The following is a 24,792-nucleotide window of genomic DNA, read 5'->3' on the forward strand; positions in this document are numbered from 1 at the left end:
CACAAAGAGGAAAAGGTTGGGAGGAGAGATAAAAAGGCAGGAGAACAGGAAAGAAGTGGGGAATGGGGTCAAACACTACAAAAGTGAACCAAACCACAAAGGGGTAAATAACAGGTCACTTAATTCCCTCGCCCAGCCTTTGAGGAGAATCTGCTCTGCCTCCCCGTGCTGGGAGGGGGGCTGGGGAGCCTTCCCCAGGGAAACGCCTGCGCCTGGCTTGTGAGCTGCAGATCCGAAGCAAGGACTGGAGCCCATAGGTCTGGCCTGGACGGGGAGTCCCAGGGAGCAGCACTAGCAGGATAGTCCAGTGTCACCTACGGACAGTGCCCCAAAGCATTTCTCTCCAGCTCTCATCCCAGCTCCTGCCTGCATGCCTCGCAATCCCCCACCCCCCGCCAAGTTTCCCCTTTGGACATTGGGTGGGGTGTTCCAGGGGGTGGGGTGGGATCTGCTAGGATTAGAAAGCCTTCTCTTCCAGAACCCGGGGGTTCACTCTACGAAAGAATGAGGGGGAGGTTGGACATGGATGTGGATATTTGAGGGTGTAGGTCACCTAAAATGGGGCCCAGGAAGAGAGCTCCAGAGAGAGGAAGAATGGAGGAGTAAGCAGAGTTCCATGGAAGACAGGAGGAGGGAGGCCTGGAGTAGAAAGCCTGGAGCGGGTAGTGTAAGGAAAGATGGGCAGGAGAGGAGGGAAGGTGAGGTTTCTACTCTCTTCCCTTGGAAGCAAAAGCCTCCCCTGAGTTGTCTGCCCTCTGACCCATTCCCTGGCCTCCCACTCACTCCTCAGCTTTCTCCACTCTGCCTCCTTGCCCCTCACGCCAAGTCAGCTCACACTTAGGGCATCGAGTGACCACGGTGCTAAATTCAGTGACCATTCTACTCCTCACCCTAGGAATTCTCTCTGCAGCATATACTGCTCCCTCCTTCTAGCACCGTCTTCCCTCCACATACCTGCCCTGCCTCCTCCTTGCCCTTCTGCTTCTCCCACGAGTTCCGTGTAGCCTCCTCCCTGCTGTCCACCCTTAAAGCTTCTCCTCCCTCCATGCTTTCTCAAAGACCATCCATCCCATCATCCTGCGAGGTCCCACATCTGCCTCTCTGAACTTCACTGCCAGGCACCTAAGGGTGTCTGGCCTGAGGTGTCACAGCCACTAAACATTCAACACAGACACACAGCTCACCATCTTCCCTGCACACCTGGAGAGGATGGTGGGGTGAGCCTGGGGCCAAGAGACTTGGGGTTAAGGCCGAGGCACAGAAAGGGCTGAGCTGTGCTTGAAAGTTAAGGGACCTAGTTAAGACCCAAAGGGCCCAGATGGTGCAATGCTGAGCCAAGGAAAAAGAGCGACCCCCAACCACCACCCCTACACACCTGGGTCAATTCCTGGACTGTGCCCCTAGGGCATCTCACAGGAACCACGCGGAATCCATGATGGGGACACGCACCCTCACCCTTAGGCCAGCCCTCCTCACTCCTCAGCCCTTACCTGTCTCCACCAGGTGGGGCAGGGAAGCACTCTGGAGAGTCAGGTCTGGGAGGAGGGCACTGGAGCCTCAGCAGGGGGCCAGGGCACTGCGTGAGGGAGAGGCCTGCCCCACCTGCCCACCAGGTACACGCATACCTCTCCCTGGCCCCACACCACAGGGTCCAGATTGGGGGCTAAAGGGGCTCCAGAGGAAGGGGGGAGCTAGAGAACATAGGCTGCCCCCCTTCATGGAAAGAGGGCACTTGGGGAAATTTGGAGGAGAGAGCTCAGAGCTCAGCACTTTCCTTTCTGTTTTTCTTCTTGAGGAATTTTTTTCCCTAAGTGCTGATGACTTTACCATTTCTTGGGGGTGGAAGGAGGAGATTTTGGCTTTTGCTCCCCCCACTCCAAGAGCCGGACACAGTTTTACATTCCACAAGAAGCCAAGCTTCAGAGTTTCCTAAAGATGAGGTGGCGTCTCCTCCCCTCTCCAGCCCCAGCTCCCTCTCCTCCCCTCCCCCCCCAAGTCTCAAGCCCTCAGTCCTGGCCAAGGAGGCCCAGCCAGCCTGGGAGGAGACCCCAAGCACATTCTTCCTCTCACTGTCATGCTGCAGAAATTAAAGACACATCTTTGGGCTGGGCGTCCGCCAAGCGTTTCAAGTCGGAAAAGTGGCAGAGGAGGCCCTGGGCCTCAGCTCCGTGCCACGTGGAAAGGATGCTCGGAAGCCACTGCCACAGGGAGGGAGGTCTGAAACCAGGCGGCAGGGCAGTGGCCATCACACACACCACACACACAGCCGACCCCAGTCCCAGGGGTGCCCAAACATCCCTCAGAACCCCAAGCCCCTGAGGGAACAAGGGGCCGACCCCCACCTCTGAGACTGCATCTGTTCTCTAAGGTGGCCAGTGGCAGCCTGGACAGCCACGAGGCAGGGGCTGCCAGCAGGGGTCCGTCAGTGGGGGGTAGATCATGCCAATCCTCCCCCCAAGCCCGTGACACCCACTCTGCTCTGAGGAACAGGGACCTTCTCCGTGTGAGGAAGGGGCACCCTTTGTCCCCCACCCCCTGCAGAAGGTGCGGGAACTGCCATCTCAGCACGCCCTGCCCTGCAATCGCAGGCACTAGGCGGGGGCAGATCCTGGGCCACAAGCTGCTGCCACATAGTGGGGATAATTGATGAAGGCCTGTCCCTCCATTGCTGTCTCCAGCCCTGCCTCTAGAAACTCTATATTTTCTCTTTAATTATAGCCCCTGCAGGCTCCTCTGCGGCCCCACCCGCATGCTCATCCTGGCTGCCCACGGCAGACGACGTGGCTCCTTCCCCTTCTATTCCCTCGTCTTTTTTTTCCTTTGCCTTCGTTGCACAGAACCAGCTGGGGGAGGGTGTGGAGAGGGGCAGGGTGGGGGGGGCAATGGAATCTTGGATGGTTTGGGGGAGGCGGGACTCCCCGCTTCCACGTTTGCAGCTCTGGAGTGATGGGGGTGGGGGACTGTACAGGAGGGACTGGTGTGGACAGGGCCCTGCAAAGGGACCCCCCACTACCTTCTCTTGGGACCCCTGACTTTGGCAGTATGGGGGACTGGATAGGCCGGGATGGCGGTGGAGAACGCACGGTTGGGAGGTTGGAACTTGAGGAAGGATGGACGCTGCCTTCCGGAGTTATCAATCACCTCCAGATACAGCCTGTTGTTCCTGGGGTCTTGATCCCTTTTCAGGATACAGATGATTCTCAGTTCCAGGGGCAGAGAGCAATGGGTTTTTAGGAAAGAGTTGTGGCAGTGGGAAACAGCCGTGAAAATAAGGTCACCCCATGCTCCTCTACGACTCCATCCCAACTCCCCAAAGGCAAGTAACCCCCAGACACCCAGATTCCCCTGCCACCCCTAACCTAACTCAGTCCAGGTATAACTAGAAAGGGGATTGCATAGGGCTCCTGGAGGACTGCCCTCTCTGCTCAAGTGCCCTCCACCTGCACTCTCTCTGGCTTGACCGTGCTGGGTCTCTAACACAAGACCCCTCCACAGCTCTCCCCCTGCAAACACTGCCGCTTGGGTGGAAGAGTCCTGGCAACCCACCCCCCTCCACCACCCTGTCATCCCATCCCTCAACCAGAACTTTCTTCTCAAGGAACCACATGGTCAAATTTCTCACGTAATGCCTCTGCCTCCCTTCTCCTCTCTGCCGATCATGCCTGGGGACAGGGGAGAGCATCGGAGCTGTGCTGGAGTCTCGGGTGTGGCAGAAGCACTGACATCCTCAAAATAAAATCTCTCTTGCCAGTATCATCCCAAGTGTCTGAGTCCTATGTCTGCAAATGAAACGCTAACCTGTTCCCCAAATATCCCTAAACCCCATATCTCAGCCACACCAGAAGACACCTCTCAACCATCTCAACCATCTTTCCAATCCCCCGTTTCTCCTGTGGTCGAGGGTCCCTAGCTGGCCTCTTCATGCCCATCCTGCAGCTCCCGCCAAGAATGCCAGGAGGGTGAATGAGGAGCGGTCAGAAGGACCCTCTCCCAATCACCCCCCTTTTTCTATCTTTGAAGGTCTCCACCCAGCACCCCAAATCCAGTTGCTCCCGATTGGGGCTCCCAGTAAGAAAGCCCAAGGGGTGCCCGTACCCACTCTTTTAGCCCAGGCTACGTTGAGGACCCAGCGGCAGCATCTCTGGCCCGGGCTGGGCTGGGGGGCTGGGGAGGCAGAGCTAGCAAGGGGGAGCTATGCGGTGGACTCCCTTCCCTTCCTTCCCTCCTCCTCCCCCTGGCTGTTCCAACTCCCAAATTGGGGGCCGGGCCAGGCAGCTCTGATTGGCTGGGGGCCGGGTGGCCGGCTCCCCCTCGCCAAGGGGCAGGGTTCCTCCCCGCTCTCCATTGGGATAGTATAAAAGGGGCCCGGTCCAGCCGTCGGAGCAGACGGGAGTTTCTCCTCCGGGTCAGAGCAGGAGGCACGCGGAGTGAGAGGCCACGCATGAGCGGACGCTAACCCCCCCCAGCCGCAAAGAGTCTACATGTCTAGGGTCTAGACATGTTCAGCTTTGTGGACCTCCGGCTCCTGCTCCTCTTAGCGGCCACCGCCCTCCTGACGCACGGCCAAGAGCAGGGCCAAGAAGAAGACAGTAAGTGCCAAACTTTTGGGGAGCCCAGGACTGTTTGGTATCGCGCCCTGCGTTCGGGCCCCGGCGTCCGCGACTTACGCTGAGACTCGGGGTGCCGCAGACCCCCAGGGCTGGGAGGGAGATGGCAGGGCTCTTGCTCGGCGCCCTGGGAGAGAAGGAAGCGCAAATTGGGGGGTGCGGGAGATGAGCGACCCCCAGGAGTGGGTGGGGAGGGTGGGGCGTGACGCGAGGGCGCCGCGGCCGGAGTCGCGAGCGGTCCCTGCGCGGCACCGCGGGGGAGGTGGGCGTCTGGAGCCGGGTCGGGAGGAAGTACGTCAAGGATGGGATGGGGGCTCCGAGCGGGGAATTTGGAGTCCAAGATGTAAAAGAGATCAGGAGGGCTGCGGGATGATTCATAAGGAAGGATTGTTTGCCCTCTCTGCAGGCTAGACTGTTCTGGGGCCGCGGGGGTGCTGGTCTGAGGGGGGAGGGGGCGCGGAGAGTGGGCGGGATGAGCCTGAGAAACTTTGGCGAGCCCCGGGCAGGGCGGGGTCCTTGCGCCCTCTGCTGCCCGCGCCCGGCGCCGCACCCCTGCCCCGCGCGGCCCGAGAAGCTAGACGCGGGCTCTGGCTGGGGGCAGACCCCCCCTCCGGACCTTGGAAATAAAACCGGGGATGGGGTAGCCCCCGTCGCCAAAAGAAGGGGCTAGTCTGGAGAAATTGGCCTCGCCGGCTCCCCGCTGCTTAGCACTGCCCGCCGCCTAATGACCGTCGGGCGGACGCGGGCGCGGTGGGCGTGGGGAACCAGCACGACTCTGCGGACTTTTGGGTTCTTTTGGCTAAGGAGTGACCCGGGGGCCCTGGCTGGCTTTGGGGAAGGGGGTCGTCCCCGAAAGCGGGTTTTTGAGCTGTCTGAGCGCGTCCTGTCTTTGGGTTACTTTTCAAGCCTCGGGGAGGGACCCCCGGGCCCGTCGGCCCCGCCCCGTCCTCTTAGTCCCGCCCACGCCATCCCACCTGCCCCGAGATTGGAGCCGAGAGGGGGCCGGGCTCCCCAGCTCTCCTCCAGCCCCTCCTCCTGCGGGCCCCTCCTTTCTCTCCTCCCCGCCCCTCGCGCCCCGCTCCCCCACCCAACGGCCTTTTATTTCACTTGGCTTCCGCGCCCATGGGCTGAGGTTAGAATTGGAAGCAACTCCATCCTAAAGCTTTGTTTAAATTCCTGGGAACTGGAAAGAGTTATAGCCGCCCTGGCCGGGCGCCGCGGCGCTGTCACTGGCGCTGATGAGGAGCAGATGAGATTTAGGGATTTGGGGAAAGGAAAAGGGGAAAAAAAAAAAAAAAAAAGGAAGAGGCGGGAATTGGAAAATCTGAACGCGCCTCTGAGACCGAGGGGCAGGACGCACGGGCTTGGGGTCCTTGGCGCCCCGAGGCGGGGGGCGCTCGGGCACCGCTGACCGCCCCCTCCCACCCCCCCCCCAGTCCCGCCCGTCACATGCATACAGAACGGCAACAGGTACCTGGACCGGGAGGTATGGAAGCCCGAACCCTGCCAGATCTGCGTGTGCGACAACGGCAGCGTGCTCTGCGATGACGTCATGTGCGAGAACACCCAGGACTGCCCCGGCGCCCAGGTCCCGCCGGGCGAGTGCTGCCCCGTCTGCCCCGACGGCGACGGTACGGCCCGGGCTGGGCGGGGGCGGCTCTGCGGCCGGGACACCCGGCGCCCCGGCGTCTAACCCGCTCTCTTCTCCCCCAGAGTCATCTCTGTTCCTAGAAGCCACCGGAGTCGAGGTAACCTCTGCCTCCTTTCCCCACCCCGCCCGCCTCTCCTCGCGCGCCTCCCTTCTCTAACCCGGCTTGATTTGTTTCTCCCCCACCCCACAGGGACCCAAAGGAGACACCGGCCCCCGGGGCCCCAAGGTAAGCCCCGCTCACGGGCTGGGGGGCGGGGGGGGGCGAGGAGGGGAGCGCGGCCCCGGCCTGCGCTCACGGGCCCCGCCCTCTCCCCCCACACCCAGGGACCACCCGGCACCCCTGGCCGAGATGGCATCCCCGGACAGCCTGGACTTCCCGGACCCCCCGGACCCCCAGGCCCCCCCGGACCCCCTGGCCTCGGAGGAGTAAGTGGAGAGCCGTCACACTCCCGGGGCGCGGCGTGCCCCCCCCACCTCCGTGTTTTTGTTTGTTAGTTTTGGCAGATGGCATGTGTTAGAGTTTGACATAATTTACTAGTGAAAAGTTGCAAGAAGCGTGCAAGGGAGGCTCATAGAACCCTTCACGGTCGCTCCATCAGCCTCTGCCTAGTGTCCCTGCGATAACGGCTCTCCCTGAGCCATTGCAGGTTCAGTGGCAGCTCTTGTGTCCCTTTGCTGGAAGATTCCTCAGTGCGGTTTTCCTCCGGACTAGGGCATTCCCTGACAGGACCCAGGCACGGGGGCCCCACTCGGAAGTGGGGCGTTGCTGCAGCACTGTTATCTTATTTGCAGCCCAGACTCCAGTTTTTAATCCCCCTGATTCAGATCCAATCCAGGATCATGAAATGTGTTGGACTGTCATGTCCTTAGTTTCCTTTATCTGGAACATTCCCCAGATTTTCCTTCTCTTTTTCAACACTGACATTTTTTGGAAATGCTGGTTATTTTGTCCTTCAATGAGTCTGCTCTGAGTTGAACGCATCGCATCCAAGGGGTGCATTTTGGCAGGTCTGTCTCCTGAGTGATGTTGTCTTTAGTTGCATCCCCTCCGGAGGGAGGCACAGGATGTCAGTTTGTCCCGTTATCGGTGATGTCTTCTGCCTTTCAACCCCCTGTCCTGATCGCACTTTCTCATGCACTCACTCTTGTTTTTTCTAGAACTTTGCTCCCCAGATGTCCTATGGTTATGATGAGAAATCAGCTGGAGGAATTTCCGTGCCTGGCCCCATGGTGAGCCACCAGGGGGAGGTAGAGATGACACAAGAGGAGCCATTGGGCTGGAGACAAGCTGGGCCCATGAAGGCATTTGTGAGGGTGGCTTCGATGACTTGAGAAGTCAAGAGCACCTTTGGGATCTCCGAGTCCAAAGAAGTTGGAGGACAAGTGGGAGGCCCCAGTGGAAACCAATGGGAGATAGCAAGAGGATACCCACGCTGCTCTTCCCTACAGAGGATCACTGTGACCTCCCTTTCTTTTCCTTCTGTAGGGTCCTTCTGGTCCTCGTGGTCTCCCTGGCCCCCCTGGTGCCCCCGTGAGTATTCAGGAGTCTTCATACACCACTTGGGCTTTGATCTTTTGGAGGGAGGCTTGGGATGAGGGTAGGGAAGGTGCTCAGAGATCTCTTAGGGGGTTGGGGAAAGGTTGACTGGGAACTGTCTTATAACCCCACCCCTTTCTCCTTGTCCTCCAGGGTCCCCAAGGTTTCCAAGGTCCCCCTGGTGAGCCTGGCGAGCCTGGAGCCTCAGTAAGTGCCTCCAACTGTGCACTCTACACAGACATGCTCCCTCTCCAGATGCGCGGGTTCTCCTACTGAAGGCCGTGCCTGGGCTCTTCCTCGCCTCCTGCCTTCAATCCCAGCCTCCCCCTCCTTTATTCCTTCCCTTGAGGATTCTAACCATCTCTTTTCCTCTTTCTCTAGGGTCCCATGGGTCCCCGTGGTCCCCCTGGTCCCCCTGGCAAGAACGGAGATGACGTGAGTAGTCCTGGTGATGAGATACCATTCAACCCCCACTTGCCTCCATGGGCAAGGCATCTGTAATCTCCACCCCAGTATCCCCCTATCTTTGGGGGTGATACCCAGAAAAGGAGGCCCCCTCTGATGCATGAGCTTGCTCTTGTGCAGTGACTTTTCCCGTCTGGGATGTTTCTCCACCTTCCCAACAGGGGTAACTGTCCCTCCTTCACCCCGGCCACTGTACAGCAGTCTCCACCCCATCCCTCGGGGTGAATGGCTTCCTCTGGCTTAACCTCTCTGAGCACCTCTGACGTGCTCCATATAGTAAATTTAAAGTGCTGGTGACAGAATAAACAGATTCCTTCCTCTGGAAGGAATCAGAACTCGCCAGCAAGGGTTTCACGGTAGAGCTAAGCTGAACTCTAAATTCAGAAATAAGATGATGGGCCCTGAACCTGACTTCCGCTTTCCAGGCTCTTGGGGCCAGAGTCACGACAGCCTCTTCTCTCCCTCTCAGGGTGAAGCTGGAAAGCCTGGTCGCCCCGGTGAGCGTGGACCTCCTGGACCTCAGGTGAGCAGGAGTGTGAGGCCCGGCCCAGGGCTTCGCTGCTCCTGGGGGCTGTGTCCAGCCTAGTCCTATGTTCTCGTGGCCTTGACCCTCCCTTTCTTTTCTCTCCAGGGTGCTCGGGGATTGCCTGGAACAGCTGGCCTCCCTGGAATGAAAGGGCACAGAGTGAGTCCCCTTCAAGTCACTACACTCTCAAAGCCCTGTATTCCAGCCCCTTCCCCAAAGGAGTATGGGATGCTTGGAAGGGGAGGCAGCTCTGAAGTCGGAGGGCTAGAGTGTAGACCTCCCAAACAACTTCTCTCCAGGGGAGAGAAACCCCAATGAAGGGATTGGGTGAGATCCTGGCCCAGTGGGGGGTTAGCCAAGCTCAGAGGCAGGGGGCATCTGTAGTGACCTCCTGAGGCTACTTGGCAGGTCTGGTAGGTATCAGACAGCCCATCTGCTCCACGGGGCCTCACCGAGTCCCTCCTTCCTAGGGTTTCAGTGGTCTGGATGGTGCCAAGGGAGATGCTGGCCCTGCTGGTCCCAGGGTAAGAGGCCGTGTGAGGTTGTGGTCCTCCCCCCCACTTCATCCCACTGGGAATAAGTTCCTGACTCTAGTCTCTGCCCTCTAGGGTGAGCCTGGTAGCCCTGGTGAAAATGGAGCTCCTGGTCAGATGGTGAGTGTGGCCAGTTCCATGGGGAGGCGGGCAGCAGGGTGGCCATCGAGGCGGGAGCTTGGGGGAAGGGTCTCTGTCTTGTCGCACATTTGACTTCTTCGGGTCTTCTTTTCAGGGCCCCCGTGGTCTGCCTGGTGAGAGAGGTCGCCCTGGACCCTCTGGCCCTGCTGTGAGTATCCTGGTCCCTTGGGGGAATCCCTGGATTCTGGAGGGTGTTCCTCAAGACCTGTCTGGACTGGCGTGTGCTCAGTGGACATAGGCTGTATCCCCTCTCTCTTGCAGGGTGCTCGTGGAAATGATGGTGCTACTGGTGCTGCTGGACCCCCTGTGAGTGTGGCCCCTAGACCTGGTGCCTGCGGTGGGGGTGGGGAGAGTCCCTAACACAGGGGGTAGGCCACGTTGGCCTGAACCCCAGGACAGCTTCTGCAGCTTCCACCTTCTTTCTTGCTAATGTCTTCACTGCATTCACAGGGTCCCACTGGTCCCGCTGGTCCTCCTGGATTCCCCGGTGCTGTTGGTGCTAAGGTGAGACCCCCACCCTCCTCTGAGCACAGCTCCCACAGGCCAAAGTGTGGGTCTCCCTGTTCTCCAAACCAGAATGGCAAGAGAGAAACCCATTCCCTCATCACCCACGACCTCAGTCTCCTCTGATCTTGGAGCCCCGATTCTTGGCCACAACTCCCTGCCCTTTGAGCACGCACACACACACACACACGCACACACACACACACTCCATCCTGGACTCCTAGCATGGCCTCTGATGCATCCTTTCTTCTCATCCAGGGTGAAGCTGGTCCCCAAGGAGCCCGAGGCTCTGAAGGTCCCCAGGGTGTGCGTGGTGAGCCCGGCCCACCCGGCCCTGCTGGCGCTGCTGGCCCTGCTGTAAGTCTCACCCCTCCGTGCTCCTGTGCTGCTCCCCAACTCAGAGTCCTTGCCCGTCACTCACCCTCTTCTCTCTGTGCCGCAGGGAAACCCTGGTGCTGATGGACAGCCTGGTGCTAAGGGTGCCAATGTAAGTATCCTGCAGGTGCCCGCGCTGCCCCTGCCTGCCCCCGCCTCGCCCTGCACCTCCCCTGGGGTTAACCTTTTCTGCCTCCCACAGGGTGCTCCTGGTATTGCTGGCGCTCCCGGCTTCCCTGGTGCCCGAGGCCCCTCTGGACCCCAGGGTCCCAGCGGCCCCCCTGGCCCCAAGGGTAACAGTGTAAGTACTGCTCTCCCACTTACGCCCCACCCCAGGCGCTGGCCCCAGGGAGAGCCTGGTCTGGGGAGCATGCAGACCCAGGCGGCTGAGCACCCTCACCTCTACGCTCACCCTCTCTTTCCCCCACACAGGGTGAACCTGGCGCTCCTGGCAACAAAGGAGACACTGGCGCCAAGGGAGAGCCCGTAAGTACCCCCGCAGCTCAGTCTGTCTGCCCAGGAGCCTCTTGCAGGAGATCCGGGAGGGACGAGCCGGACTCAAGGTGGTTCTGGAGCTGGCCCCAGGCAGCACCCCTACAGGCGGCCCCTTCCTCTCTGCCCACTCCAGGGCCCCACTGGCGTTCAAGGCCCCCCTGGCCCTGCTGGGGAAGAAGGAAAGCGAGGAGCCCGAGGTGAACCCGGACCCACTGGCCTGCCCGGACCCCCTGGCGAGCGTGTAAGTGCCCCCTGCTCTGCCCCCAGCGCCAGCCTGGTGCCTGTGTCTGAGCTCACTGGCCTCCTCTTCTCCTACAGGGGGGACCTGGTAGCCGTGGTTTCCCTGGTGCAGATGGTGCTGCTGGCCCCAAGGTAACCCCTCTTCATGGCTGGGGTTGGTGCCACTGCCCTCTGAGTGCCCATGCTCTTCCATGTGCAGTCAGCCCCACCCCCCGCCCCGCCCCCAGTCGCTAGAGCTGCTGCGACTGCAGATTGACTCTTCACATGGGCCTCACCCTGACCTTCCTGCCCCCAGCCCAACCTGGAGCACGATGCTGGCCAGAGTAAGAGACCCAGACTTGGGATCCTAACTTTCCTGTGATTCCCCGCAACTAGGGTCCCGCTGGTGAACGTGGTTCTCCTGGCCCCGCTGGCCCCAAAGGTTCTCCTGGTGAAGCCGGTCGCCCCGGTGAAGCTGGCCTGCCCGGCGCCAAGGTGAGACTTCAGCCCTCTGCAGCTTGACCTGGCCCAGCCTGTGTAGGTTCTGGCGAAGGCTCTCTGGAGCAGGACCGGCCCTCCAGGGAGCCCCTTTACCCCAGGGCGCCACGCCTCCTTCTCTTCCACACCCTGCTCCCCCACCCCACTCACCCCTCTCTGCTTCCCCTTAGGGTCTGACTGGAAGCCCTGGCAGCCCCGGTCCTGATGGCAAAACTGGCCCCCCTGTAAGTATCACTGCCCGGCCCCCTCATACTCCCCCCACCTTCCAGCCTCTGTCCTCACCTCCACTTTTGTGCCTGCCACCCTTAGGGTCCCGCTGGTCAAGACGGTCGCCCCGGACCTCCAGGCCCCCCTGGTGCCCGTGGTCAGGCTGGTGTGATGGGATTCCCTGGTCCTAAAGGTGCTGCTGTGAGTATTAAGTGAGGGCCCACATGAAGCCAGGAATGGGCATGCCAGAATCTGGGGTTCCACGTCCTGCCTGCCTCTCACTGGCTGCGTGACCTCAGGCCACTTAATGGCCCTTTCTGGGCCTCAGTCTCCCTGTCCATAAAATGAGAGACTGGCTTTACTGCCGTTGCTCTATCCTAGAAATAAGTATCGTTGGTGCCACCCACACACACGTGTGTGGATAGGATAGGCTTTTAATGCGATAATCACCCCCAACGCTTGGTGGGTTTTTTGAGGTTCAAAAGGAGACACTAGAGGAGAGGGAAGCCTTCTGCAGCTCAGGTCATTGCAGGCATCTGGCTGGGAGGGGGGCTGAGGTAGACAGAGAAGGTCTGGGGAGGGGGAGCGAGGGCTCCCGGAGGGGCTAGGGCATTTCCCCAGGGCCAGGGCTGGCAGGAGCTGGGCTAAGAAAGCCCCTTAAGAAAAAGTCTGCTCAAAGTCAACAGGGGGGACCCGGGAGGCTCTGTCTTCCAACCCAAACTCTTTCTCCCCCAGGGAGAGCCTGGCAAAGCTGGAGAGCGAGGTGTCCCTGGACCCCCTGGTGCTGTTGTAAGTATCCCTCTTCTCTTGGCCCCTGTCCCCTTCCTGCCCTTGCCCAGGACGCCTATGACGCACTCCCCGCCCTGAGGGAGTGGGCAGGGCCTGCAGCAGGAGCCCCAGCAGGGCCTGCTCTGTCCCTGGCCCCTGGCCCCTGGCCCCTCACCTGCCTCTTTCTCGCCACCCTGAGTGCTTTGTTCTCTCCCCAACAGGGCGCTGCTGGCAAAGACGGAGAAGCTGGAGCTCAGGGACCCCCTGGCCCTGCTGTAAGTGGTCCTGACAGGGGGGCCTGGGGGAGATGCCAGGGGAGATGGGGAGGTGCCCCTCCCAACCTTCCTCTCCTGGCCACCCCCTGACCACAGCTCTCTTTCATGCCAGGGCCCCGCTGGTGAGAGGGGCGAACAAGGCCCCGCTGGCTCTCCCGGATTCCAGGTGAGGCCTCTGGGTGTTGAGGGAGGGTTGTGGGGCAAACCCTGTGATCACCTCCAGATTCTAAATCCTCCTTCCCTACCCCATTTCCCACCCACAGGGTCTCCCTGGCCCCGCTGGCCCTCCTGGTGAAGCAGGCAAACCTGGTGAACAGGTAAGAAGTAGCAGCTGACCAGAGAGGTGGGGAATGCAGGTGACACGGAGAGAGACCACCTTGCCTAGCTAATCAATGACCAGCAGCTAGAGGGATGAAGGCTAGACACCAGGAAGAACTTCCCATTGGGAGGGGAGTGACATAGGTGGACACAGGATCTGGAAGAAACTATAGGCCTGCTAGCCTGAATGGCTTCTTTTTCAAGCTGCTGAGATACTCTGACTTACTCCCAGCCCAAAGTTGGGGCAGGAGTGGTGTTTGACACATCACAGGGGAGGAGTTAAGAGCTAATCCCAGTTCTAATCCCAGAGCCTGTGGGCGGTCCCCATGAGGAGGACTGTAGTCCAGAGGGTCCTGCTGCGTTTTGCTCACCGTCTCTCCCTCCCTGCAGGGTGCTCCTGGCGATCTTGGTGCCCCTGGTCCCTCTGGAGCAAGAGTAAGTCGAACCTTCCGCTGTCCCCGTGGCCTGCCTGCACCTAGCCTGTCTCTGGAGCAGCGTCACATGCCCTGTCCTTCCCTTCCAGGGCGAGCGAGGTTTCCCCGGCGAGCGTGGTGTGCAAGGGCCCCCCGGTCCTGCTGGCCCCCGCGGGTCTAATGGTGCTCCTGGCAACGATGGTGCTAAGGTGAGGGCGGCTTGGACCAGGCTGTGCCCTTCCTGGGGCAGGGGACTCCTGGCTGTGACCAGAATCACCTATGTGTGGGGAGGGGCAGGGCCCAGGCACAGCCGAGGTTCTGGGCTGTGAGTTTTCTGCTCAGCTGGCACCTGCCTTTGGCCTCAGAACCAAGCCTGGGGGTACTAAGAGGGGACTCAGAACCGTGAGCCACTCCTGGGACCTGCAGCCTCACTCTGGTTCTCCTGGTTGCCTATAGGGTGATGCTGGTGCCCCTGGAGCCCCCGGGAGCCAGGGTGCCCCTGGTCTTCAGGGAATGCCTGGTGAACGAGGTGCAGCTGGACTTCCAGGTCCTAAGGGTGACAGAGTGAGTTTGACCTCCTCCCCTGAACCTGTGCAGTATGCTCGGGCGCGTGTGTTCTCTCTCTCTCTCTCTCTCTCTGCTTTCCATCCATCAGTCCCTTTACCCTCACCCTGGAACCTCTCCCCCATCTGCTTAATCCTCCCTTCTTCCCCTCTGGCTTCTGCTGATGCATCCACTACCTACCTGCATGCAGGCCCTTCTTCCCCCATGAGTTCCCATGGCAACAAGAGGTGAGCCTGCTCTTGGTGGGGGGGGGCGGCGCTTATTCATCCCTCTATACAGTCTGGACCTCTTAAGGAGGTTCCCTCAGATCCCCTGGCAGACACCCTTTCCCCAGAAAGATCTTGAATCCTCAGCTCAGCACCGGGCGGAGCTGGGGAGGGCCCCAGACACAGTGGTCCACTCCCAGCTGTCACCCCCTGTCCCCACACTGGAAGTCTCAGGCTCTCCCATGTCTTTAGGGTGATGCTGGTCCCAAAGGTGCTGATGGTTCTCCTGGCAAAGACGGCGTCCGTGGTCTGACTGGCCCCATCGGTCCTCCTGGCCCCGCAGGTGCCCCTGGTGACAAGGTAAATGGCTCTCTTCCCACCTTCTTACCTAACACAGCCAAATCGAGGCATGGCCCTGGGGGAGCAGATCCTGCCGCCCATCCCTGGCTGGCCCCTGGAATAGGTGGGGGGCCATGAGGGAGGGGAGGCTCTCCTGGGGTCATTTGTCAGGAGAATTCAGGACATGCCCTTGACCCTGAGCTTCTTGTGCTTCCCTCTCAGGGTGAAAGTGGTCCTAGCGGCCCTGCTGGTCCCACTGGAGCTCGTGGTGCCCCCGTAAGTACAGAAGACAGGGCTGAGGCCCCAGACTCAGTCCTCCTGTCCCTTCATGCCCTACCCCCGTCTCCTTCTGTCCTCCCTCCTCTGCCTTCACTTCCAACCCCCAACCCCCACTGTCCTGGGAAACTGGGGAATGTGCAGGCCCTCCCCTCACTCCAGCCTCCCCCTCCCTCCCCCACTCAGAGCATCTCTCCAGTTTGCCTCCTTTTCTTGTAGGGAGACCGTGGTGAGCCTGGTCCCCCCGGCCCTGCTGGCTTCGCTGGCCCCCCTGTAAGTACCAAGACCCCCTTCATTTCCCATTACCAAGGAGGATCCCAGACCTTGGGTGACTGACTGAGAACTGAGGCTTTAGCCTTGGCCTCAAGGCTAAGGCCAAACTTCTTCCTTGGGAGTCACTTCTCCATCCCCAACTCCCTGGGACTCCCTCCTGACTCCGTCTGCTCACCGTGCTCCCTCCTCCCCCAGGGTGCAGATGGCCAACCTGGTGCTAAAGGCGAACCCGGTGATGCTGGTGCTAAAGGCGATGCTGGTGCCCCTGGCCCTGCTGGTCCTGCTGGCCCCCCTGGCCCCATGGTGAGCACCTTCCCCTCTGTGCCCCGCTGCTGGAGGACCTGGCCCCAGGCCTGGCCCAGCCTGACACCTCTCTGCTCTTCTTCAGGGTAATGTTGGTGCTCCTGGACCCAAAGGTGCTCGCGGCAGTGCTGGTCCCCCTGTGAGTCCCACCTCGTCTCTGCACCCATCTGCGTTTGGAGGTGGGAATAGCTGGGCCAGCTGAGTGGCTGTTCTCTTTCTGACTGCTTCTTTGTCTCCTGCCAGGGTGCTACTGGTTTCCCTGGTGCTGCTGGCCGAGTCGGTCCCCCCGGCCCCTCTGTAAGTATCTATGGGGGAGACCCCACTGCTCAGGGAGATGGGGGTGCAAGCTGTCAGGAGCGTGGTGGGTCCAGTTGAGGCCTCAGTGCTTTCCTGAATCCACTAGAACCTAACAGCCCTTCCTCTTCCTGTCCAGGGAAATGCTGGACCTCCTGGCCCTCCTGGCCCCGTTGGCAAAGAAGGTGGCAAAGGCCCCCGTGGTGAGACTGGCCCTGCTGGACGTCCTGGCGAAGTTGGTCCTCCTGGTCCCCCTGGCCCCTCTGGTGAAAAAGGATCCCCTGGTGCTGACGGCCCTGCTGTAAGAGCAAACTCCAGAGGGGTTCAGGGCGGGGATGTGGTCCCCAACGACTGTAAGGCATCTCACCCCCATCTGCCTTCCACAGGGCTCTCCCGGTACTCCTGGGCCTCAGGGCATTGCTGGACAGCGTGGTGTGGTTGGCCTGCCTGGTCAGCGAGGAGAAAGAGGCTTCCCTGGTCTTCCTGGCCCCTCTGTGAGTGCCTCTTCACTGTGGGGTCCTTGAGAAGGGACCCCATGGTACATGCCCTGGGGGCCTAGGGCCCTCCCCCACCTTCCCAGGCCTGACGCTTTCTTCTTCCTCAGGGTGAACCTGGAAAACAAGGTCCTTCTGGAGCAAGTGGTGAACGTGGCCCCCCTGGTCCCATGGGCCCCCCTGGATTGGCTGGACCCCCTGGCGAGTCTGGACGTGAGGTGAGCAAAGCAATCACCAGCCCCATGCCAGTGTCCCCAGCATGTCCGTTTTGGCCTTTGCCTGAGCCTCTCTCCTCCCCATGCCCCCACCCCCAGCCACTGACTCCCCTCTAACCCTCTCTCTGCAGGGATCTCCTGGTGCTGAAGGCTCCCCTGGAAGAGATGGTGCTCCTGGCCCCAAGGTAAGACAGCTGCACCCCAGTCCAGTCCTGCCTGCTGCTCTCCCATCTGCCCCTTCAGCTGGAGCTGACCCATTCCACCCTTCCCCCCACCTAGGGTGACCGTGGTGAGACTGGCCCTGCTGGACCCCCTGGTGCCCCTGGTGCTCCTGGTGCCCCTGGCCCCGTCGGCCCTGCTGGCAAGGCTGGTGACCGTGGTGAGACTGTAAGTAGCTAGGCTCGGCTTGCATCTTCTACCCAGGCCGGGGGCGTCCCAGGCCCAACAAAGGGCCTGCAGGTGGACATCGGTCTCACCCAGAGGAGTCCTGCAAGCTGTCCAGAGCCCTTGGCGTCCCTAGGAAACAGCCGTAGCTCAACCTCGAGGCTCCTCTTGATGATAGTACCCAGATACCCCCAAGAAAGGGGGTTGTCATGTGGCCCTAGCTCGGATAAAGCCTGGACCGGGGTCGGGGTGGAGGGTCCATCCAGGGCTCAGGAGAGATGGACTTGGTGGGAAAGGATGTGGGGGATCTGGTGGTTTCATCCTGCAGCGCAGGTGTGCCAAACCTCAGCCAAGGCCTCCCTAACAGGGTCTAATGCTCTCTCTGGTCTTCCCCAGGGTCCTGCTGGTCCTGCTGGTCCCGCCGGCCCCGCTGGTGCCCGTGGCCCTGCTGTAAGTGCCCTGCTCTGGCCCGTGTCCTCCACACACATGTCCAGATGGGGGCTGCACCCCGCTCAGTGCTAATGACCTTCCATCTGACAACTGTGTCCTCTTCTCTTCTAGGGTCCCCAAGGCCCCCGTGGTGACAAGGGTGAGACAGGTGAACAGGGTGACAGAGGCATGAAGGGTCACCGTGGCTTCTCTGGTCTCCAGGGTCCCCCTGGCCCCCCTGTAAGTATGCTCAGCCCCTCCCCAACCCCTGCTGCCACTGAGCCTTTTCTCATCCTCTCCCCATGCCCTTTTAATGATGGGGGGACAGTTTGCCTCAGTTTCCTCCCCTGGATAGTCTTTCTCGCTACTCCCTGGGGGAAACTGGGGATTTATGGGCATTTATGAATATTTATGGGCATTTCTAAAGAGCTTCTAAGAGGTGAGGGGTGTGCAAAGAGGAATTGTGGAAAGGATCTCAGCCTATGGACACCTGGGGCTAGATTTCCACAAGAATGAGGGGAGCAGGTTGCTGCCACGTTCACCCCACAGTGGGCCTGAATTGTCTTCTCTTCTGTCCTCAGGGCTCTCCTGGTGAACAAGGGCCCTCTGGAGCTTCTGGTCCTGCTGGTCCCCGAGTAAGTCGACCTTCTGTCTCTCCTCTTCCTGGGCCTCAGGCCCAGGCTCACTTCAGGGCCCTTTGCCAGGGACACAGGTGTCCCTCGCCTCTCTGGAGAAGGGTCCAGGGACAGGGGATGAGAGAGGAGAGCCCTGGACAGTCTTACCCAGACAGAGCGGGGTGGAGAGGGGGATGGGCTGCTCCACCAGAGCTGTTTCCTACTGGGCTTCCTCTGACCAGCTTTCTCCCTGCAGGGGCCTCCCGGGTCTGCTGGTGCTGCTGGCAAAGATGGTCTCAACGGTCTCCCTGGCCCCATCGGCCCCCCTGGTCCCCGTGGTCGCACTGGTGACGCTGGCCCCGTTGTACGTAGCCCTCAATCCTGTCTGCCCATGGCCCTCCAGGCCCCAAGAGCACTTGGACCCCATAATCCTCACTTTCCTCCCTCTCTGCACAGGGTCCCCCAGGCCCTCCCGGACCCCCTGGTCCCCCTGGTCCTCCCAGTGGTGGTTTCGACTTCAGCTTCCTGCCCCAGCCACCTCAAGAGAAATCTCACGATGGTGGTCGCTACTACCGGGCTGACGATGCCAACGTGGTCCGTGACCGTGACCTCGAGGTGGACACCACCCTCAAGAGCCTGAGCCAGCAGATCGAGAACATCCGGAGCCCCGAAGGCAGCCGCAAGAACCCCGCCCGCACCTGCCGTGACCTCAAGATGTGCCACTCAGACTGGAAGAGCGGTGAGCCCCACTTCCTCCTCCTGCTCTCAGGTAGCGTCCCACACCCACAGGCACCAACCCCCCCTCCTTGACGCCATGTTGCCCCACCCCACTGCAGGAGAATACTGGATTGACCCCAACCAAGGCTGCAACCTGGATGCCATCAAGGTTTTCTGCAACATGGAAACGGGAGAGACCTGCGTGTACCCCACTCAGCCCAGCGTGCCTCAGAAGAACTGGTACACCAGCAAGAACCCCAAGGACAAGAGACACGTCTGGTTCGGCGAGAGCATGACCGATGGATTCCAGGTTCGGGAGCTGGTCTCTGCAGCTGCTCTCAAGAGACAGGCTGGCCCAGGGCTGGAGTAGAGTAGAGTAGAGGCCGTGTAGCGTAGACCAGACTTCTGCTAGGTGGGAAGGACAGAGCTGGGCTGGGAGGCAGGGGTCTGGCTGCCATGGGGTACCTGGGGTAGCTAATGGCCCTGTGACATTGGGATTGACAAGGGTGCTCTCAGCGGACTCCTGGGAAGGGGACCAAGACTGGAGGCTCCAATGGGTCCTCACTCCTGGCTTCCCTGTCCCCTCCAGTTCGAGTATGGCAGCCAGGGCTCCGACCCTGCCGACGTGGCCATCCAGCTGACCTTCCTGCGCCTGATGTCCACCGAGGCCTCCCAGAACATCACCTACCACTGCAAGAACAGCGTGGCCTATATGGACCAGCAGACCGGCAACCTCAAGAAGGCCCTGCTCCTCCAGGGCTCCAACGAGATCGAGATCCGGGCCGAGGGCAACAGCCGCTTCACCTACAGCGTCACCTTCGACGGCTGCACGGTGAGTGTTGGGGCCCCCACTCTGGGCTGTGGCTTTCCCCCCAGCAGGCTTCCGCCCCCTCACGCCATCACTCCCACTTGATCATGCTCCTCTCCCATTGTCTCCCCTTCACTCCAGAGTCACACTGGAGCCTGGGGCAAGACAGTGATCGAATACAAAACCACCAAGACCTCTCGTTTGCCCATCATCGATGTGGCCCCCTTGGACGTTGGCGCCCCAGACCAGGAATTCGGCTTCGACGTTGGCCCAGTCTGCTTCCTGTAAACTCCCTCCACCCCTCTCTGGCTCCCTCCCACCCAACCCACCTTCTCCTGACCCTGGAAACAGACAAACGACCCAAAGTGAACCCCCCAAAAAGCCAAAAAATGGGAGACAATTTCACATGGACTTTGGAAAATTTTTTTTTCCTTTGCATTCATCTCTCCACCTTAGTTTTTATCTTTGACCAACCGAACATGACCAAAAACCAAAAATGCATTCAACCTTACCAAAAAAAAAAAAAAAAAAAGAATAAATAAATAACTTTTTAAAAAAGGAAACTTGGTCCACTTGCTTGAAGACCCATGTGGGGGTAAGTCCCTTTCTGCCCATTGGGCTAATGATACCCCAATGCTGCCCTCTCTGCTCTTTTCTCCACCCCTCCTTGGGGCCTCGCCTCCATTGCTCCCCAAATCTAAGTCTCCCCAAAAGACACAGGAAACAATGCATTGTCTGCCCAGCAACCAAAGGCAATGCTAACACACCCAAGAGGCCCCCATACTCCCAGCCCACTCCCCTCACCCAGCACCCCCAAGTCCTGGGGGGACCTGGGGTTCTCAGACTGCCAAAGAAGCCTTGCCATCGGGCATCCCCGTGGCCCCTGCAACATGCCCCTCTTCGTTTTTGAGGGGGGTACACCAGGGGCCACGCCACGGGCCCCTCGCCAGCCAGCCAGGTTTGGAGGAGAGTCAGGAGGGGCCACGCCAGAGACACCGGACTCGGGACACGCGTCCCTCCCGCAGGACTGGGCTGGGCGGGAGAGATGCTCTGTTGCGTATGTAATTGTGTTGCTGAAAGACTACCTCGTTCTTGTCTTTATGTCACCGGGGCAACTGTGTGGGGGCGGGGCTGGGGCAGGGGGGCAGGGGCTCCCCATTTTATATCAAAGGTGCTACATCTCTGTGATGGGGCGGGGTGGGGAGGGAATTACTGGTGCTATGGAAGTCGAGATGCCCCCCCCCAAGGCCAACAAATGTTCCTTTTTGTTCAAAGTCTTTTTATTCTTTGTTTTTTTTCTTGTGGATGGGGACTCATGTGAATTTTCTAAAGGTGCTATTTAACATGGGGGGGAGAGAGTCCGCAGCTCCAGACAGCACCCCCACTTTCTACCCTCCGCCCCTCCACCACCTCACGCCCTCGGCCTTCTCATGCCCCTCTCCCCCCCACTCTCCCTCCTCAGAACCCCCCTCCTCAGCTGCTCCCTCCTCACCTCCTCTGTCTCAGTCTGTCCTGTGTCCGCTCTCTCACCAGGTTTCCCAGTACAACTTCCCAAAGCACAAAGCAGTTTTCCCCCTCAGGGTGGGAGGAAGCAAGAGACTCTGTACCTATTTTGTATGTGTATAATAATTTGAGATGTTTTTAATTATTTTGATTGCTGGAATAAAGCATGTGGAAATGACCCAAATTTATCTGCAGTGGCCTCCTAATTTCCTTCCTGGAGTCGAGGGAGGGAGAGCTGGGGGAGGGAGTTTTGGGGTGGGGGGTGGGGTCTCCTTCCTGCACACCACCTGCTTTCCACTAGCGCCCCATGGTCCCTCCTTCCTCTGACTTTCTCGTGCCTCCATCCCTTCTCTTTCCTCTTTGATTTTTCTCCCTCTTGCAGTCCTCCTTGCTGGTTTCCTGAGCCCTGTGGTGCGGTAGAGAACCCAGACTTCCAGCAACACACACCCCCCCATACACCCACACATACACCCCCACGCACACACTTCCCTTCAGGTCCCAGGCTGCCCAACCTCAAGCCCACTCTCAAATCACCACCATCAACTCTCACTGCTCTCTCTACCGCTGTGGGCACCCAGGGGGCACAACAGGGGGTTGGGGACTCTGGGAGGCCCACCCGGTGGGGGAGGTGGGACTAGTGAGGCACCGGCCTCTTCCTGGGCAGATTTGCAGGTGGTCTGGCCTCTGCACCCTCCATGCCCGCTCTGAGCTCCACTGCACAGGAGGAGGGGCCACTGGGCCTTCCTTAGGGGCCTGAGAGGAGACCAGGAAGAGGCCTCTGCTCAATCTCTGGGGCCTCCAGAGGAGGGAGTTCCTTCAGGGGCCCTGGGCAGTTAAGGTTCTTACAGCTGATGTCTGTCAGGAAGACTGGGGTGCCCTGACCCTGCTGAGAAGCCACTGGGGTCACTTGGGCCTTCTAAGTACCCAGTACTCGAGACTCCCTGGGTGTGGGGTGAACTGCAGAGGGCATTTTGCCCAGCCCCTGCTTTCTGCCATTCCTTATCCTTAAAAAAAAATCTGTATCCTCTTCCTCCTTCTTCTCCCTTCCATTTCCTCTCACTCTCTGACTCCTGCTCTCCCACCTGAAGCCCCCAGAGGGCATGTGACTGGTCAGTCCCCTCACGTCAGGGAAGGGGAGCAGTAGTATATGGTCAGTGGGGACACAGGATTTAAAGAGCCAGAGCCTGGAGTGGACCCGGTCTCAGAGACCAGGAGATGGGGAGAAGTTGGCAGCTCTCTCCCCACCCACCTCGGGCCGAAACCTCCAAGGCAGGAAAGGCCTGTGGCTGCCCCGGGGCCTGCGGAGAGATGGATGAGTCTGCCAGGTCACCTGCAGCACTACCGCAGGGGCTGTTCTTAGGCAATTCTGGTTATTAATTAGGGTCTTTAATACTTCACTAGCAATCCTAACACTCAGGACAGTGTGGAAAGGGAATTAATCTAGAGAGAGTGATGGAAGATTTATTCATAGGCAGATCACCCGAAGTTAGGTGACGGGGGACGAGGAGAGCCGCTGATTGATTGGTGATGCCAACCTAGATAGCTCCCAGGGGTTGGCTGCAGGGTGTGCTTGGCTGTGGGTGTCTGAGCCCAACCCCTCTTTGCCCCCCAGGGGCAATCCAGAAGCATCTTGAGCCTGCAACCAAAGCTGGACCTGGTGGGCCACTTCCACCTGCCCGCTCTCAGTGCGCCTCCCCAGGCCACACCTGCCGTTCCCACAGGGTGACCGCATTTCCTGCAGAGGCCCACACTCCCCCACACCTGCAAGCCTTTGTGCCTCTTCCTGCGGCTGGCGTGCCCCCACCAGGCCAAATGTCTCATGGGGTCTCTCATTCTTCTGCCCAATCGTGGTGTCATTTCCAAAGCTCTCCCAGGCTACAAAATTCATCCTAGCCCTTAATCCCCGCCACTGCTGCCATTTTTGCTGTCTCCACCCTGCCATTCTCCCCGGCCAGCAGAGCCGCTAAGGCCTGAGGCTGCAATGCAGGGCTGGGTACAGGGGAGGCTGAAGAGAGTGCAAGGGAGAGGCAGCCTCCTGGGTGCAAGTGTGCAGCTCGTGAACAGGAATGACAAGTGTCAGTCCAGGTATGGGGCTGCAGGCTCAGAAGGCTGGAGGCCCACGTTTCTGCCACACGAAAGTGGCCTCTCTTCCTTCCCCACTTTCTACAAGAGGCCCCACCATGCAGGGGAGCAGCACCAGTTTTAATTGCATCTAATTGCAATGAATTTTACTAGCCACAGGTGGCTAGTGGCTGCGGTACTGGGCCAAGCTGCAGGCAGAGGTGTGACCGTCCTTCTCACTGCATGGGCCACATCCACATGTGGGTGCGTGGGTGCACATGGGAGACACCTGAGGGGACGGACACGCGCACCGGGCGGTGGGGGTGGCCTGGAGTGGCTGTGCCCCAGGTGCAGCTCCTGGCCTGAGTCACGTGGTGGGCCGGGAGCGTGGCTTCAGCATGTGCCACAAAGCAGGGGAGGGGGACAAAGGGGCCATTGTACCGCAGTCCCCACTCAAGCCCTCCCTTCCGCTGACATCACAGCTGCCCTAAAAACGCCTGCCGGGCCTGCATCCCCACACCCGCTGCCCAGCTTGGTGGTCTGGACCTGCCTGCCGCCTGGCGCTGCTCCTCTGGACTCACCTTTGTCCTCTCAGAGCCATTTGACCACGCTCTTGTGAGTGATTTTTCAGCCATTCCAGACAGAAAACTCTAGCAAGGAAGGAGGCTTTTTGGATCTTTTATTTATGTTGCTCTCAGAATCTTGGGTTGCTGTTGTGGGATAAGTCCATCTGACAGGATTTTCCATGACCAAAATATAGAGGATTTTTCCTCCTTTTTCCCCACAGCTCCTTAACTATCAAGTTTCCAGATGCCTCCAAGGCCTTCCCAGACTGAGCAGGGTGAGATTGGGGAGAGCAGAGCAGAGGGGAGCAGTGGGGAGCAGAGAGGAACTTCTAGCTGCAGCCTGGAGCCTGTGGGAAGGCCACGTCGGCTGCAGGGCGGCGGGCAGGGGGCTGCTGCAGAGCTGGGGTCCACAGGAGGGGCTGCCTGGTGGCCACACATAGGGGGGCTGTGTGAGTGAGCGAGCTGTCCCAGTGAGAGGAATGTGTGTTCACCCACGCCTGAAGACAGGGGCCCTGCACACGTGTGGGGGTGGGGGTGCAGGCAGAGGGGACAACTTCCATACACAGGGCAGCTGGGAGATGCCACGTTGCAGCATTTGGGATACATGTTTGTGGGCACGATGGGGAGGCAGCGGGCATGGGAGGGTCTGTTCCTGTGAATGAGGGTGAGTAGGGGCAGGAGGAGCAGGGAAGCTGTGGGGAAATCTGGAGACCATGGTCCTAAAGCCCCAGGGCCATGGCGCCCTAGCGTTGGGAAGGGGCTGTGTCTCTGTGTCCCCTTCCTGGTGTGAGGCCCGGAGGGCTGAGAGCCTCCTGCATCCAGGAGGAAAGATATCAGAGGGAAAAGCCCTTGTCTGTGGTGGTGACGGCCCTTACAGGCGTGGAGATTTCGATGCTCTGCAGAGGATGTGCGTGGCAAGGCCCGAGGGAGATGAGTTCGGTGCCCACCGGTGCTGGAGAGTGTGGGGTTTTCTCTGCGTGAGACAGTGGGGGGAGAGGAAGACGGGGTGCAGCGGGAACAAAGCACCTATCAGAACAAGGAGGCCACGTGCTCCAGTTCTGGGTGACTTCCCTGTCATGGGACAACCCCTCCAGGCCTCTGGAGAACGCGGCTGTGCCCACAGAGGCTGGATGGGCCAGGAGGTCCTGCGGGCACCGCGGGAAGGGGGCCAATGGAAGTGGGGCCTGTTCTGGGTTTGGATGGAGCTGGAGCGG

At 60.0% G+C, this 24,792-nt stretch overlaps 1 protein-coding gene across 1 annotated transcript; it reads left to right on the forward strand.

The window, feature by feature from the left end:
* Positions 1-4,498: 4,498 nt before the first annotated feature.
* COL1A1 (collagen type I alpha 1 chain) lies at positions 4,499-20,365 on the forward strand (the record flags this gene model as incomplete). Its single annotated transcript, XM_084237965.1, has 50 exons — positions 4,499-4,589; positions 6,044-6,238; positions 6,321-6,355; positions 6,449-6,484; positions 6,583-6,684; positions 7,417-7,488; positions 7,745-7,789; positions 7,949-8,002; positions 8,177-8,230; positions 8,730-8,783; positions 8,892-8,945; positions 9,257-9,310; positions 9,395-9,439; positions 9,555-9,608; positions 9,722-9,766; positions 9,911-9,964; positions 10,223-10,321; positions 10,407-10,451; positions 10,542-10,721; positions 10,772-10,825; positions 10,873-11,075; positions 11,153-11,206; positions 11,450-11,548; positions 11,861-11,920; positions 12,494-12,547; positions 12,748-12,801; positions 12,914-12,967; positions 13,065-13,118; positions 13,510-13,554; positions 13,643-13,733; positions 13,989-14,096; positions 14,555-14,662; positions 14,864-14,917; positions 15,137-15,190; positions 15,386-15,493; positions 15,579-15,632; positions 15,737-15,790; positions 15,927-16,088; positions 16,174-16,281; positions 16,392-16,499; positions 16,628-16,681; positions 16,776-16,883; positions 17,277-17,330; positions 17,442-17,549; positions 17,891-17,944; positions 18,180-18,287; positions 18,380-18,662; positions 18,760-18,950; positions 19,230-19,472; positions 19,590-20,365. 50 exons carry the CDS (start codon positions 4,499-4,501, stop codon positions 19,734-19,736), a joined length of 4,458 nt encoding a protein of 1,485 aa, XP_084094091.1. The 3' UTR covers positions 19,737-20,365.
* Between the last annotated feature and the right edge of the window lie 4,427 nt (positions 20,366-24,792).

This window comes from Talpa europaea (genome assembly GCF_964194135.1).
Source record: "Talpa europaea genome assembly, chromosome: 7".
NCBI classification, from domain to species: Eukaryota; Metazoa; Chordata; class Mammalia; order Eulipotyphla; family Talpidae; genus Talpa; species Talpa europaea.